The following is an 18,284-nucleotide window of genomic DNA, read 5'->3' on the forward strand; positions in this document are numbered from 1 at the left end:
TATATATATATATATATATATATATATATATACTATATTAAAAATTCTTGTAATGTTTACTAAAAGCTTACCAAAGTTAATAAAGATACACTTAATAAATTCAAAGTTCTAGTATGTATAGTTTCAAAAACATTTGGGATCAGGCAAATGGGCCAAGTCAAGAGGAAAGGGTTAACTTTGGGTAACAGCAGACTCAGATTTTTGAGGGAGTTAGTTGTACTTAACTTATAGTTCAAGCTTTTGGATTATATAAATTTTAGCTTAATTTGTCAGTTTTTTCTTTTTTCATCTAACTTTACTTTTAGTGTAGCTTACAAAAAGCAGCACACTAGATTGGTAAGAGAGACTATTAAAGATTTCATCATTCTTCTCTTATCAGTTCAACACATCTACAATAAAAACTTGCCTTTGTGTTGTTGTTTTTTGTGTGTGTGTAAACAAAGATTGTTGAATTGTAGATTTGTGTACAGTTTCATTCTGTGCAATAAACTAGGTAAGACGTCAGACAGAAACACAGAACACATTCCATGACTTGATATTCTTGAATCTACACTTAGCAGTTCCTAACAAACTACTTTGAAGGAAATATGTGAGCCGGAAAATACCACAGAGAAGAATGGAAAGTAAAATCTTGGTGCAATGACAAAAGAATATCATTGTTGTAGAGTTTTATGCCATCTCCAAGTGGATAAATGGCCAGACTCTTCCACATTCCAATGAGTACCCCTACTTCACAGCAACCCAGAAATGGCCCTTACTACAGGATATAGAGCATATAAGCTGGAAAAGGTTGAATCAGAAGCCAAGGCAGGGTGGCCTGCAAGTAGGGTGGCAAGATCTGGGGGGAACTCTCTTCTAGTTCTGGAACTTTTGTTGATGTAGTGAAGGTCTCTGGAAGCCATCATGCTGTAACCACAAGCTGGAGAAGAGGAATAAACACTGTCTGGTGCACCTCAAAAGACTTACAAAGTTCTCTCCCTGAGGCTAAGCCTCAGAATAAATGGACCACAAATGACTGAGAATCATTAGGGTAGTAGGTAGGCAAAGTTGTCTATAGAACCCCTAAATGTTCACTAATCAGAAAGGTAGAACCCTGTTGCAGTTTGATGACACCCACAGGAGAGAGAGGAGAAGTGCTGTTAGCGGAAGAACTCCACCAACATGACCTGTTTCACAGATAAATCCTAAAAGCCATTTTTAAAGTTTATTAAATCCTGTACCAATCATATAAAAAGTGGTGAATATAAGCATCATGGTTTACAACTCTCCAGTGCCAGTTCAGCTTTCTCTGGCTCACTGTAAACCACCAGTGAAGTATTTGAGGTATCTTCCTAGTCAAAAGTTAGGTCAAGTGAGTTAACATTTTTGCTATAGGCATCTTTCTCTGTGCATGTCACAAGGTTTTAGTGAGATATATTCACAATTTAATTAAACTACTTTCTTATCACAGTAGAAAATAAATTTGGCATACAAACATGGCAATTAATCTAAGTGTTAAGTTCATAATTTTATATGGCAATATTAAAAAAGTCCTGAATTTATCCTGATATGAAAATTGTGACATTTTCTCTCTAGGCATCCCCTCTTCTCCAATTTATTTACCACCTCTTCAATAAGTATGAAATCTAATGTAAATTACTCATTATAATGTTGTCATCTCTCTGGCAAAGAATATTTTTTATAGCCTTCAACTTTATTTAGTTGCAGAGTCATCAAACAGAAAATTAGACCCTTCTTGCCACACCCACCTGTCACATGCTCTCTTTCAGAAGTTGTCACATTTAATACTGTATTTTATAAACAATAGAAAGCCAAGGTTTAAACCTACCAAATGCTATATTATATAATATTATTTTCTGTACTGATAATTGTAGATTTTTGTGGTTTCAAGGTTGGTCAAAATGACCAACCTTGTATAGAGTTAGGGTAAAGAAATAGAGAAAATAACAGATAAAATGTTTCATCAAAAACAAACATTTGAAATTTATTTAAGAGGTTTTAGAGATTATGCAAATGAAAGTTGAGATTTTGCAGATGAAATAAAGTATTTAGTATCTTGATATGAAAATCACTATGCACTTGGTGCAGGCAATGCTTTAACTCCATATATTCATGGGGAAATCTCTAGTGAAAATACTTCATTAAAAATTCTGATTTTTTGTCTACAAATGACTCATGATAATTACTGAATGCTTACAAAATTTCATGAAGATACATTAAACATATTAGAAGTTCTAGTATGGAAACTATAAAAATCAATTTGGGGTGATGAACTTGGCCAATTCGACCGAGCCCACGAGAGAGTTAAGTTTCACATTTTTGCTATCGTTTGATTCCTAGTACAGTTACTGCTCTAGAGGCTCATAAGTAACATATAACTTGTTCAATTTGTCATTGTACTCAATTCATTTCCAACTCAAACACAACATATGACCACTTTACCTTCTTGTTGTTGTGCACATTTAACCATTACCATATTTCTGTGCACACTGTGGATCACGTACTTCTGGGTCATGTGTCAAACACTGGTTGTTGAACTTCACATATAAATGCAAGCATGTTCAGAGAACAGCAAATTGGCAGGTGTTTATTCTAGTTGGTTTTGTCAGGACACACAAAAATTGTAAACCTAAACTTGGCAGCTTGGAAATCCTTTTTAGCCAAACTGTCAAAATGAGAATAATGTCATGGAGTATGCATTTTCATCACATCTAACAATCGATACATTGATTTTGAGTATGCACGTATTATGAAATTGACACATGCTTCCCCTAGTGGTAACGTACAGATGTTATGTGAAAGATTATGTATATTTATGGTAATTGCTAGTTACATGAGATGTAACCTCATGTTCTAATCACTAGGAAAAAAAGTCTTCCTTGATCCTGAAAATGAGTTAGTTCAAGAGATAAAGTTATGAAAAATTATTGCTCATTATTGTTCTTGAAATTGAGAAGTGGTTTAATTTTGGAACATTATGTTACTCTCTGGAGAATTAGTTTTTTTTATTCTTCTGGATCTTTTTCCTAATTCCTTTGATAATTATAAAATTAATCACATTGAGATTTATGTTTTATTGTTTATTAATATTTGTACCTCATCCTGGCCAGGCACGGGTTTACTAATTGTTTTTTGTAAGTGATAAAATTTGTATTCTAGTTGTTAGAAATTTTTGTTTGACCCTGATTGAAGCAGAATTTGTTTAGTCCAGTACAACTAGTGATATCTTTACAGGGTCAGTTTATACTCCATTCTTGCAATCAGTAATAAGAAGAGACTACACATGTGCATATAAGTGCATACTTTTCATACTTCAGTTTCATAACTGCTTCCCTTATCTCCACTGAAATTCATTTTCTTAACAGATTGAAATGTGAGGCCAAGCACTGGGAAGTCATTCATATGAGGAAAACATCTCTCCCATTTCAGACCTCATAGTTTAAGCTGTTGCAACTACCCAAACTTACCTGGCACATTACACAGATCAAATAGCATTACACAAGGTTCAAACAGCTCATCTTGAATGCTCAAAGTTCTCTTAGGTATGCTCTAATTGCATACTTTGTGACAACAGATATATGACAGGTTCATCAGGCCCCTTCCAATACATCCAGACACTGTGTGTGGCAGAAAAAATGCATCAACTTCAATTCCATGTTCACCAGAGATAGGAAAAATAATAATGTTGGTCACTTACTGGATTTTGATTATCCAGCAACTGATATAGAGTGGATTCAGATATTTTGAATCCCATTGCAGATGTGACCACACATACTGAAAACACACTGAAGATGAGAGCTACCATTTCATTATAGTGTAGTATTAGACTTTCTACTTTGTCACTGTTGAGCTATCTCTTCATCAGGGCATAATATTAAACTAATTACTTTATCACTGTTTTTTGAAAATTTTAATAAGGATGTACAGTGCTGCATGAGTGAGCAGCCACTGCAGACCCTTTAACCCTTTTACTACAGGTGGGTGGATTCTGCCAAGTCTGTATCCACCAAAGTAATCATAAAGTAGTTATACTGTAACTTTATAAAATGTATACATATCATCAGGAAATTTTGCAGATTATCAGTAAACATTAAAAGGCCTTTGTACACAAAATACCAGATTTTTAAATTAAGATTTAAGATATTTTACATAATTATTTGCTTGTCCATTTTTTCTTTTCTAATGTTCACTATCTAAGATGCAAAGTAATTTTGATTTTAAGATTAAAATACTTTTATGCATCAGAAAATTGTCAAATTGCACATGTAAAATCTCTATTACTTCCAGATAATTATCAAATGTTTTTTTGTTTGGAAAAACACTATATATATTTTATCTGTTAATTTCACTATTGTATCCCTGTATGGATTTGGTCAATTCAACCACCCTCGTAACTACCAAAAAAATTAGGAAATAGATATAAATTATGCTTTGTTCATTCTAGAATTACTACAAATTATAACGTGAAACCACAAATGTTTAGTCTAAATTTCTTAAATCTCATGACATAATACATTTATATATATTTATTATTTTTACTTTTCTGACCTTTAAGCAGCGTCTGACTAGTATTATAAAAGTTGCAATGACGTGATGCACAAGCACTCATGTTACTGTATCCAATAATATAAAACAAGCCTTTAGAAAGTGACCTATCTTGGCTTTGTTCTAGTGGATCAGTATTTTGTAAAATACAGTAACATTTTGGTTATAATACTTTATATATTTATATTTATTATCACTATTTACAAATAAGTTCTTAAATTTCAGTTATTTTCCTTAAAACATAAAAGAGTATATAAAGAAATACAGAAAACAATTATCTCTTCTACTTCTGAACTTTGTACTCATTTGCTACTTGCCATAATTTGCTAAGCCTTGTCAAATTCCACACATGGAAGATGTAAAACCAAATATTTTTTAAGATTTTATATATGCATTTTGAAATAACTAAATCATAAATTACTACATCAATACCATAGACTTCAGGCTTAGTAAATAAACTGTATTTTGGTCTAAAAAATGTGATTTTTCAAGCTCCATAATGTCTAACCTTATTGTTTTGGTTCTACCATGAAAAGAAAGGGTTCCCCACATAAACACTTCACATAGGCTGATTAAACAAAGTGGGGGACATTCTGAGCTTCCGAACGATTATACACACGTCACTGGACAAAGTAGGTGCATGTAAGGCCATATTTTTAAAAATGGAAGAGGTGGGCAGGGCCACTTTGATTGATTCACTAGATATAATACTATCTCAGAAAATAGACAAAATAGGAGGTTCTTACATTCTAGCTTGTCAATATCGGTAATTTGAGTTTCTAATTCATAAGAAACTATAGACTTTGTATTTTAACATCACAAACATCTAATATGAACCAAAACTGCATTCAACATAACACATGACACACAAAAATTGATATTTAGAATTCTTTAATAAATATTTACTTTGGAATTAAGAAATTAACTAATGTATAATACTAAAATTTGAATTATAATCTACAATTGAATACCAAACTTAATGATATACATTCATAAAATAGCAGTTCAATAAAACTTTGAATGTAAGTTTACAAATGTGATGACATGCCCTTTGTCCCCTGACTATAGGAAGACCCACCTCATTATGGTTAAGCGAAGGTAGTATGTGACAACAAGAGACAGTGTTTTACACCTCTGTTCCCCTAATGAGACTGTTGTTTGGATTGTATTTGCTGTTGCTACCACTAAAATAAAAACCTGTGACATAGTGGCAACACAGTGGGTGAACATGATTTTTATACCAGGAAGAATGCTACTATGTTTAGAAACTAGTAGAAAGTATCAGTGGGCTAAATGATGCAATACCTATCATGTTCTAGTACTATCATACCTGCTTACTATTTGGAGATAATCCATTGATGAGAAAGATTATCCGATTCAGGAAAAAAAATCAATATATTACCAGATCAGATTTTATTGGATAATGCAATCTCTGAATGGATTGTATATTTGTCCAATATCTACTTAACCCTTCCATTACGGGCTGGGTAGAAATCACCCAGCTCGTAACCACGAAGGTATCCATGAGAGTAATAATGTTATGATTTTTTATAATGTATGCACATCTTTATAAAATTCTGTAGGTTATTGGTAAACCTTACAAGGTTTTCGTACACAAAATATTAGGTTTTTAAATTAAGTATTAAGGTTTTTTAATTAAAGATTTTCTCATAAACCTTTTTCTTTCAGAATATTGACTATCCAATATGCAAAGCAATTTTGATTTTAAGATTAAAAATACTTTAATGTATTAGAACATTTACAAATTTCATATGTGAAATCTTTATAGTCTCCAGATAATTATGAAATTTTTTGTAGAAAAAAACTTTATATTTTATTTGTTGTTTTCACTACTGTCTTTCTGTATGGTTGGTTTGATTTGACAGACTTAATAACTTCAATAAAAATTAGGAAAAAAATCTATATTATGCTAGTTTGTTTTAGAATGACTACAAATTATAACACAAATTTTCAGTCTAAATAGCTTAAATCTAATAACATTATACATTTATATATATTTATTATTTTTATTGTATTGACTTTCCAGCTGTGCCTGGCAAACAATACAGAAGATACAATGTTACTGTATCCAATAATATATAAGTGACCATTCTTGGCTGTGTTTTAGTGGACCAGTATTTTGTAAAATGCAGTCAAATTTCTATTATTATACATTATATGTGTATATATATACATTATTTCTATTTACAAATAAGTTATTAAACTTATTTTTCTTAAAACAGTAAATAAAGAAGTAAAGCAAACAATTATCTTTTCTAGTTACAACCTTTGTACTTGTTTGCTGCTTGTCATAGGTTGCTAAGCCTTATGAAATTTCCCACGTGGAGGATGTGAAAAGAAAATCTTTTTAGGTTTTATATATACATTTTAAATAACCAAGAATTCATAAATGACTATATCGATACCATATAGCTCCACTACAATTTATCAAGCATAGTAACTAAGCTGCATTTGAGTCTAAAAAATATGAAAGTTCGAGCTCACTGAAGACTTACTTTATTGTTTGAAATCTTTTGTGAAAAGAACGAAATTAGCATAATAACATGTCATAATGGCTGAGAAAACCACTAAGTGCATTTTGAGCTTTTGATTGGTTATTCATGTCATATATCGAAGTAAGTATAAATAAAGGACCATTTCCAAAAATGGAAAGAGGTGGGTGGGAGGCCACTGTGCTTGACTCAGTACAGAAGCGATATATATTAGCAAATAGAAAAGATAAGAGGTTCTTATTTTACATTCTAGCTTGTCAATATCGGTAGTTTGAGTTCCTAATTCATACGAAAATGTAGATTTGGTATTTTGACATCACAAACATCTAATTTGAACCAGTGCTGCATTCAACATGTCATATGACACACAAAAATCAATGTTTAGCTGTGTTTTTTAATATTTACTTTTATAATACTGAAATTTGAATTATAATCTACAATTTGATACCAAACATAATGACATTGATTCATAAAATAATAGTTCAATAAAATTTTGAATGAAAGTCAACAAACGTGATGTCATGGCCTTTGACACATGATCCATCACCATAGGGTTAAAAGAAACACAGAAACTCTTCTTCACAATCAGTACTGACCAAGAATTCTGTGATAGCTGCATTAATCTATCCTACAGTATTTGCTTTCTTTGAACAGTGGAATTATCCTTGATGCTTCAAGGTAGCTTGAATGATACTTCTTTTGTTGGATGCAAATCATCTGTATTGATGTAATAATGTATGACTGTTTCTCTGCTCAGTTTGTTATCTTGTCCAATAAATACATCCTATTAGTGACTTAATAAGTGCTATCCACTGTTATACATAATAATATCTAATAATCTTCAAACAGCAACTTCAGATGTTCCGACAATCGAATGCATGCATACAAATGTCATTTCAATGAGTGACACTAGCTATAGGTGTAGATTCAATTGCTCTTGCTTTCGAGAACTAATACAGCGTGTAGATGAATATCTGCATGCCCATAAGTGTAATAAATCTTACCTTTGGATAGATAACTGACAAAAACACAGCTTGGATTTGAGAAGAAAACAGTGTGTTTCATGTATGGGTTCCATCACCTCATTAGTCAGTGACCAAACATTAGATTGACCCCATTTGGTTACCATATAAAACCCTTTGAGCATTATAAGAAAGTGTGATGAAACCCTCCTATGTATGCACACATGCTGTCTTTTGATTTTAGATTCTGACTTATTGCTATTAAACGGCTTTCCCACATTCTAATAACATCCCGTCCTATTTATGGAGTAGGCTTATCCCTAAAATACTAATACTTGAGCCAAAATCATAAACAATAAGTTGCCTGTCTTTTGATTTTAGATTCTGACTTATTGCTATTAAACGGCTTTCCCACATTCTAATAACATCCCGTCCTATTTATGGAGTAGGCTTATCCCTAAAATACTAATACTTAAGCCAAAATCATAAACAATAAGTTGCCTAACTTGTTTCATGAATCAGTCTAGATATTCTGATACAGCACCTTACCCGACTAGAACTGGTCTTTATTAGCAAGTTAAGAGATCCACAGCTAATTTCTTGGACAACCACCAGCTGTCATCAGAATCAACAATTCTTTTGGTACCTGAAGGCTTCAGCATTTGCTCAAGCATGTGATTATGACACCTGATCAACAAGTATCATATTGCCAAAGAAAAGGCATCAATAAGCATGTCAAACTTCCATTCCTGCAATCTGCCTCTCTCTCTTCTCAGGACAAGTCATGGCTGTATCAGTGATCATCAGTTTCTTCTGAAAGGCTTGACACCCCACCTTTTTGTGAGATAGCTCTGGTTTGTAAACCCTAGTGACTCTAACCAACACTGGGGATCAATTACACTAGTTGGTAATAATCTGTAAGATCTCACAGAGACCACCCCATTTGATCTCAGGATAGCAAGGTTTAACACTGTTATGGCATATCTTTATCTTTTTTTCCTTGTGTGAAAAAGTCTAAGGGCTAAAAAATGAGGGTAGAAAGGATTATGTGATCTTAATAGGCAGAATAAACAACAGTGAAAGGGATCAGGAAGGCTAGGCTTAGTCTCCCTTATCTGAGAAAAGCAAGAGTAAAGGCTAAAATATGAAGGTACAGAAGATTACACAAGCTTATAAGGATATAATAATACAATAATTCACAACCATAGGAGAGAATGACAAGATAAGGCCTAGTTTTGTTTTGCTGGATGCAAATAAAATGAAATATAAAGACACAAAAGTTTAGGTGATCTTTATAGATGATGTTTATACTAAAATACATCTGTGAAGAATGACCAAAAAGGTCAGGTGTGCCGTAAAAGCTAGGTGGTGCTAATACCAAAACATACAACTATCAGAGGGAACAGGAAGATTAGGTCAGTCAACCTTATGTTGGTAAAGAAAGCATAATGGTAGAAAAGAAAATGTAGAGAGGATTATACAATCTGAAATGGTGGTGTTTACACCAGAACAAATAACTGAGAAAAACCACAAAGGTTAGGCATGGTTTGCTTTCTTTGCATAAAGAAAGTGTAATAATTCTAATTAAGTGTTGGAAAGAAGTTTTTCATTGTATTATTGATACCATACAATTTTCTTATTACACCTGCACTGCTGAAAGTTGATTCCTCTTTGGAAGTTGGAACAATATGGTGAATAACACTTGACAAAATCCTAAATGAAATTAGTTCTAGAATTTATGAATAATCTTTGAAGGTTTAAGGGTGTTGGTTGTGAAAAACAAGATTATTTGTAATGAGTACACTGGAATGGATGGCAACTGCTTGTTCTAGAAGAAACACAGGTGTAGAGGATGATATTTTGAAAGTTTTCTATTTTTTGTCTCCTGAAGACAAAAGATGGAACACTATCAAAACATCATCCTCTACACCTGTGTTTTTTTTCTACAACACACAGTTGTCATCCATTCCAGTGTATTCATCATGAATATTCTGCCTAAACAATCTATCAAAGATTATTTGTAATAGAATAAAATCAAGCTTCATTGCCTAATTATAACCTTAAGACTAAAAAATAGGGTGCATGATATTGTTAGCTTAAATATGGAGAGCAAAACCATAATTAATCATCACACAGGTAATCAAGTAAATATCAGCAAGCATTAAAAACTGTGTTTTTTCATACTGAACATAACAAGGTGTCAAAACATATATATATGTCACATTGTTGAGATGTTATCAAACCAGTCTACTGTTTAGAAATTGAACCTAATTTTCTTTTTTGCTGGTAACTAAGTTCTGTAATAAATGCTGCAAAACTATGTTATAATATATCTTAAGTTTGACAACATGGATTTTTCAGCTACTTTCAAGATATTAACTGTTTGGTATTAAATATATTCAAAACAATTTTCTAAATTCATATTGTTCATGAAGTCCACAAAGAAAATAAGTTATTATCTTTTTAATGTAATGAAAGACATTTTTAAAGAAAAACTTTATTAGGTATACTTGTAAACATTGAAAATTTCTGGCAAAATGTGACAGACCAACCTGGAATGCCATAGCACATTTTCCAAGAGCAAACTGAGCTGTATTTGTTCTGTCCAGACAATCAACACAGTTAACTCTAACCACTCCAGTCTGTAGAATAGATCCACTCTCAGTTATAAATCCTCCAGTTAGTCGATGCTGCTTACTATAAGGTAAATCTTGCCAATAATATCGTGGCCAACTTTGAAAGACTCCTGTCTTACGCAGAACTCCATAGGAAATTTTAGATAGCCTATCCATCACATTGACTTCTTTACTAATAAAAAACAAAATGTCTATTTCAAAATTAATATGAGCAATTCAATCACAAACTATGCATAATCTTTTATTATTCATATTTACAAAAAAACAATTAATTAAACTCCACACAAAATGATTTTATTCAAACCTAACATTTTGGCCTATGCCATTTTCAAATGTTACAGCTTCATATAATAATAGAAACTGATAACCAAAAATAACATATACAACAGTTAGAAACTGATTTAACTTTTTTGATGAACCCCTTGCTAAGTATTTATGCAAAACTAACACAAAGTCTGGAATAAATATCTGTATTGTATAAAACTTGGGGATAATGTGAAAAACCTTTGCATTTATCACTAACTTTTACAAATTTTTTTTGTTATTTTCAAGTCTTTAATAGAAAACCATTTGTTTTTAGAAATATTTGGTCTAACATTATAATTTACAAAACCTTTAAGTACTAAATGAACATAATTTTTTAACTTTTCATACAACTTTCAGTATCCAAATCTGTGGCAGATTGGGAAAGTCAAAGGAAACAGGAAAAACTATTAGATAAAACATTGTTATCTTCAACCAGATCATACGTTTTACAAGAACTCAATTTATAGAAACAATGATGAAAAGATGATCTGATATCTAGTCTTATGTTAGTTGCCTAGAAGTAGTAAAATTTGTACCCTTTGAAAAAATGAAGATACAATCTCTATAGTGTGAGATGTTATTGAGAATATTAACTGTCATTATTCTTGCTCAGTGAATTTTTGTTGGTTATGGATGCAGTTTTGTTACCACTATATCAAGAGTAGAGCAAATAGTTGATGTTATGAACTTGCTGTTTAACATCTAAAGAAATGTGATGTGCTTCTGCTATATTGTCATTACTGAGTCAGATAGTGTTCCCTTACTGACAATACTCTCACAACTTGCTTTACATGTGGTATATAGATAACTGAAATCACTGGTGTTGTAATCACTGGAAAGCATGTATACGGCATGATGAAGAGAGAGTTTTTTGGAAGTTATAATTTTCTTATACTGAAAATGTATTTCTGATAGGTACTTCCCTCCACTGACAAGATTAGTTATTCTCTTCCAGAGCTGCCTTCTATATGTAAATGTTTTCTTTACACATGCCACAAGTCCTTTGCTCCCCCCTAATGGAATTGAATGATTCCAACATGTCTCTCATGTAAATGATCATGCGTCACTTCTTCACCAATAGGAGCACGACATATGTGACACATGTGTCTCTTCTATATGCCTCTACTGAACTATCACTTCCAGGTTTGGTAGAAGACGTAAGCACCAGAGGAAAGTGGGGAGGAAGGGTGGGAATTGTGAGTGGGGGGAAGTACCTATTGGAAATACATTTTTAGTACAGGAAAATTATAGCTTCCTATACAGTACTTCCCTCCACTCACAAGATTAGCTAGAATCCCACATTGATTAGGTGGCAGGACCAGTGTGAGGGATTGACAAAAGTACCCCCTGAAAGCATCCAAAAGATACCCCTGGAAATGAGAGTCAGATCTGAAACACTTCTGAACCAGGTATACTCTTCACCCATCCATGAAATGTGTAGTAGATAAGGGCAGAAAAAAAGAGAGGAGCACATCCAAGTGGGAGAGAACTGTGGCAGGATAGTGATCCTAACCATGTAAATATATATGTAACTCATTCCCACAAAGAATGAAAGTGGGTAAAACAAATGGATGTGCCCCTAGGTGTAGAATGGCTAGGGGGCGATGGAACATAGTCGAGAAATCAACTACATAAATCAATTAAAGAAAGCACCCTAGAAAGAATATGAAGAGGAAAATAGGTATAGAGAAAGAAGGTGGACAAATAAAGACAGAGGGAATACTGCCAGAGCCATGAAGTCTGGACATGATGAACAAAACTGTGGAAGCTTGGTGACAAGGGGAGTCACAAATGTATCAAGAAAAGGACTCCCAACTTAGAAACAAATCTACAGAAACACCAGGAGGTGTACAGAACATTCTGCCCCAGCAAGTTGTTTGGGGCAAGATAGCTGAATGCCTCCAAATTTAAAGCTTCTATCACAAGAAAGACCAACAACCAGACATTGCTTTCATGATCCCAAAAATGGAAGTCAAGAAGACGAAACAGTGACCACAGAGTGAGCCTCCCAGTCTGTTGATGTAAAAACAACAGTGGAGTTGTTGAAATCGATCAAAACAGGATGTCCAGACAACTTTAATGAAAGATTGTAGTAGGTCCATTGAACTGCCTATATCTTAAGGATGGTGGTATGGAAAGACTGCTGAGCAAGAGATGAAAAACTAAAAGGGGTTAAGGTATCTAGAACAACACACCACTCTGTTAGAGATATCCATGAAGAGGAGTAAGTTTTGGTGGGGTGGAGGAGGAATTGAATTTTACAGCCATGTGGAAACTTTAGAGCCACTATAACAGTGAAAGGGAACGAGATGGAGGTAGAAAAATGAGAGAAGACAGTGGATCACAAGGTATATTTCACTGATCTGTCATAATACACTGCAGTGAGAAGTCCCAAAAGAGACAGAACCTTATGCATATTAAAAAAGGAGACATGAGAGTCTTGGAAACCACAAGCTCCATATTTGGGAAGTGTAAAAGAGAAGGTTACCCAAAAACCAGCTCATAACTGTATCAGATACTAAAGGAGAATCAATACTGACTAAGAAGCCTGACCAATCAACTGAAACGAGCAGACTTCCAAAGGTGAAGGGAGGTTATAGTACACAATGGCCTCCCAGAACAGGACTATAAGTTGCCAATTAGCTAGATGGTGGTGAAAATGCAGATCCAATGAGTGCAGTCTCTGTGTAAATTTAACTGAAAATAGACAGTTGAAAGCCTGAATAACAAAGAAGATTCCTAAGAGAAACCCTGTAGGACCCAAAGGTCTCCTGTAACAAAAGTTCACATATGACTAAAGTGTAAAGACTAAGCTCCTGCAGAATCAAAGCTGAAGAGTGATTCCAAAAATAATTGATCTCAGAGTAGAGATACCAGGAATGGGTCACAAGGCAAGAAACTTTCCAAAAGGACTGCATAAAGGAATGATGCCAACTGGGGTTCCCTGAGAGAAATCAGAGATAATCAAACTATTATCCTAATAAACCAAATCCTGGAATGAAAGAAAGTGAACTAAGCAATACCTCAAGAATAAAACAGGGCAGTATGACAAACAGTTTATACAACCTTACTCCAGTAAAGTTGTTAAGTAGTGATGAAGAGCCTCAAAAGGAAAGAATAAAGGAGATAGCAAGCTAAGAAATGTGAGTAAGCAAAAGACAAAGAAGACCAAGTTGGAGTAAAAAGAGTGTCAAAGTATGAAAAGAAAATTCCCAAGTTAGAAGAAGAGAATAAAAGAGTATGAGCACTAGACAACACTTGTCCAACCACAAGCTACAGAGAAGGAATTTTAAGTTAAGGGAGGATATGGTAACTGAGAGTCAAGGCAAAGCACAAATGTAAAGAATTTGCAAGAATGCAATAAATAGGTAAGTGAGGAAGAGGGGAAACACATCTTATAAGTTGAGGTGCATGCATGGAGCTCACCCAAAACCCAGCAGAAAACAAATGGAGGAAAATAACAAATGACACACACCTGAGTTATAAGAACAGCAAAAGACAAAAGTAGGTGTTATCTGATCCTAGTCACGAATAGAAGAAACAGAAGCAAGTTGTGAGAAGAGGTGCTCAGTCTTTTAAAGACAAGGGAGGCTCAGCAAATAGTATAGAAACAGAAAGTCGTGAGTTCTGGATCCAAAATAAACTAACCGCGCAGTATTAACACTGCTCAATGTCCATGCAGCCCCAGTCACCAATGAAATAAAATAAAATTACTTCTATGGAAGAGAATCTGGACTTTGGGAGGTTTCAAAAATTCAGGTATTAGAAATTGTATCCAATAAGATCCATGAAAGTGAATTATAGGAGAGAAAAAAAAAAGAGTAGGTCCAGTATGTCCTTGGAACTTGCCGTGGTTACTATTATAATGACAAAAAGAGTGAGTAAATATCAAAACCTGAACACAATATTAATAATAATTGAAAATATTCCTGTCAAAGAAAGTACCTCACAGACTCTGGGACATGTCTCAAAATCTCATCATTTCATTAAGAGAAGAAATCAAATTAATGTAAGAAAATATCAGAAGCTCTAACTGAAAGTTTAAAAATTTGTTTCTTACTTTCTTGAAATCAAGAAAATCAACTTATGAAAATAACTTCGAATGTTAAGGAAAAGTTTAAAATAAAAAGCACAAATAATCCATAATTCACAAGAATAAAACCCATCCGAATCATTGCAGTGTCAAGAAAAGAATGAATCTTTGACATACATCATGTGTTAAGAGGAATGCTACAGAAAGAGGATGTGATGCCTTTCTATTGGTGTAAGGCTATAGTTTAATGTGATTGAATTATAGACTGGTGCAGTAGACATTATTAAGGGTAAAAAGTTTAATTCAAAGCCTTTGCAGAGATGCAAGGTAATAGCTGTATGTCCAGTGGAGAGGTAAGTAGCATTTTTTAAGTGTTCCCTGAACCACGTTGATCCAAAATCCCATTATTCAATCAAAAGAACTGATGAACCAGCAAGCTAGTCTTATTGTTCCTGGAGCTCATCAAGCGACCACAGCTTCAACTGGAGAAGACCACATCAGTAATTCTAAGAACTTATGAGTGAAAGTTATATCCAGTGGTGATGAGACTTTTTGCCCAATACCAGGGCTTAACAGACCAGCTAAGATACAACAGACCCAGCTGCAGTTAAGATGCTGCGTATATTATGATTTGCACGAACAGTAACTGTTGTTTGTTGTTTTATGGCGCAAAGCAATGAGGGTATCTGCGCCAAACAACCAGTAAGAACGGAGAAAGTAAATTAAAGTGTAAAAGTACAGTGAGTTAAAACCAATATATGTTGATAAAAGATTTATATACAGTTAAAAAGACCTATAGTGTGTAAAAAATTGAAAATACAATCTAATCGGACAGTGTCACCATTATCAATGACACTGTCCAACATCAGGGTAAACTCTTAGAAAATATGTGTTTAAAATAATGCTGCACGAAAGTAAAATGTGGGCTATTGTGACTTGAGTGTCACAATGACTACACATCGGTGGGTCAATACCTGATAAAAAAAAACAATGGGTTAAAAAACTGTGACCAATGTGTAGCCTTGCCAGCACTACTTCCGATCCTTATGGAAGCAAGAAAGCCAAAGACCAACAGTAGGCTTGATCTGGAAAAGCTTGTTATGACATTGCTCACCCCAAGTCGACTGCCAACTGGTGTGAAGCCGTGCCTTAAAGACAGGACCGCAGTCCATGTATGGGACAGGCATGGCCGTGATGGCACCAGAGCAGACGGATTTAGCTGCGGTGTCAGCAATCTCGTTCCCGTGAATACCGATGAGAACAGGGTGAGAACTAACGTTAAGCGATTCCAGGGCCAGTAGAGAGCTAAGAGAATCAGTGTAAATAGTACAATTACTGTACTGCATGGCTTCTACATGATCCAGGGCAAGAGAAATAGCATACAACTCAGCAGTGAACACAGAAACTGTAGAGGGGATCCTGCAAGCAACTACCGAGCTACAGCACACCATGGCAGAATCTACCAAGTCACCCGATTTCAAACCATCCGCATAAATAGGAAAAGAAGATAGGCACAAAAGATGCTCAGCAAAAAGAAGATGGTACTTCCAATTGGGAGTATCTGCCTTCCTCAGATGACTCAGAGAAAGGTCACAGGAAGGGATGGTAATAAGCCAAGGTGGAATGGGCTGATCATTAGGGACAGCAATGTCATCCAATGCTAGACCCAATTCAGCCAGTTGCCCTTGGATACGAAGGCCAAAGGAAAGAATAGCAGAACACCTGTTCCAAAAGAGCATGGCACATCGTGGAAGAAAGACACAATCCCAGGTGGGATGCCGTGGTAAGGATCAAAGCTTGGCAGCATATTGTAAAGAAAGTTGCAAACGACAGAGGTGAAGAGGAGGTTCGTGGGACTGACTCAGTGTACAAACTCTGGACTGGAGAAGTGTGAAAAGCCCCAGTACAGAGCCGAAGCCCCAGATGGTGAATGGGGTCCAGTATCTTCAAGGCCGAGGTCCTAGCAGAACCATAGACCAAAGACCCATAGTCCAGTTTGGATCGAATCAGTTCACAATAGATCCTGAGCATAGAACATCGATCCGCACTCCAAGAGGTGGAAGAGAGGACACAAAGGATGTTCAAAGCCCTTGCACACTTGACACATACCTGCTTGATGTGCGGAATGAAGCTAAGCTTACGGTCAAAGATAAGCCCAAGAATTTTGCCTCGGGGACCACACGAATAACTACATTGCCGAGACGGAGCTCAGGTTCGTGGTGGAGACCCTGTTGGTGCCAAAAATGCATGTAAACGGTTTTGGAAAAAGAAAATTTAAAACCATTTGCAGTGGTCCATGTCAACAACCGATTGGAGGCAGTCTGAAGCTGCCGCTCAATAAACCTCATGTTCGACAACTGACACGAAATGTGGAAGTCATCAACATAAAGCCCATTTGCAACAGTCGGAGGAAGATTATTAGTGATAGCATTATTCTTAACATTAAAAAGTGTGACACTCAAGACACAGCCCTGAGGGACTCCAAGTTTCTGTGGAAAGAAACGGGAAAGAGTTGAACCCACATGGACTTGGAATAGCGTGTTTAGAAAAAGTTTTGAATAACAATGGGTAGATGGCTACACAACCCATAGGAGTGGAGGTCCTGCAAAATTCCATACCTCCACGTGGTGTCATAAGCCTTCTCAAGATCGAAGAACACAGAAACAAGGTGTTCTCTCTTGAGAAATGCTTCCCTGATCGACATTTCAAGTTGAATCAGATGGTCCATGGTGGAGCGCTGTCGACGGAACCCACACTGGGTGGGTGAAAAGAGCATGTTCGATTCGAGGAACCAAACAAGACAAGCATTAACCATCCTCTCTAGGACCTTACAAAGACAACTAGTCAAAGCAATGGGACAATAATTTGAAGGGATCTTGGGATCCTTCCTAGGTTTAGAGAAAGGGAGGACAATAGCCTAGTGCCAAGAATCAGGAAAAATGTGCTCCTGCCATATCCGGTTAAAAATAACCAGAATAGCAAGAGAGGCAGGAGAGAGATGGCACAACATCTCATAATGAACATCATCAGGTCCGACCGATATACTGCCAGATTGATGAAGAACAAGTTTGAGTTCCACCACTGTAAAGAGGCGATTATAATCATAGAGACGATCAGCCCGAAAGGAAAGAGGCGATCGCTCTGCCTGAGACTTCATGGCCAAGAAGGCAGGGGAAGGAGCAGAAGTGCTAGAAGCACGAGAAAAGCTGTGGCCGAGAGCATCAGCAATGCTCTGGACATCAGCAACTTCCTAGCAATTGCAGAGCAAGATGGAAAGGGGATGGGAAGC

At 35.2% G+C, this 18,284-nt stretch overlaps 1 protein-coding gene across 1 annotated transcript in view; it reads right to left on the reverse strand.

Annotated features, from left to right (window-relative positions):
- LOC106465806 (polyphosphoinositide phosphatase-like) overlaps window positions 1-18,284 on the reverse strand; it is a gene marked incomplete at its 3' end in the record, with an annotated part of 133,957 nt that overhangs the window by 41,451 nt on the left and 74,222 nt on the right. The window contains exon 13 of the mRNA XM_022393752.1: window positions 10,573-10,828. Coding sequence (XP_022249460.1) covers window positions 10,573-10,828 — 256 coding nt within the window. The remainder of the gene's footprint in view (window positions 1-10,572; window positions 10,829-18,284) is intronic.

This window comes from Limulus polyphemus, unplaced genomic scaffold, assembly GCF_000517525.1.
Source record: "Limulus polyphemus unplaced genomic scaffold, Limulus_polyphemus-2.1.2 Scaffold2057, whole genome shotgun sequence".
Classification (NCBI taxonomy): Eukaryota; Metazoa; Arthropoda; class Merostomata; order Xiphosura; family Limulidae; genus Limulus; species Limulus polyphemus.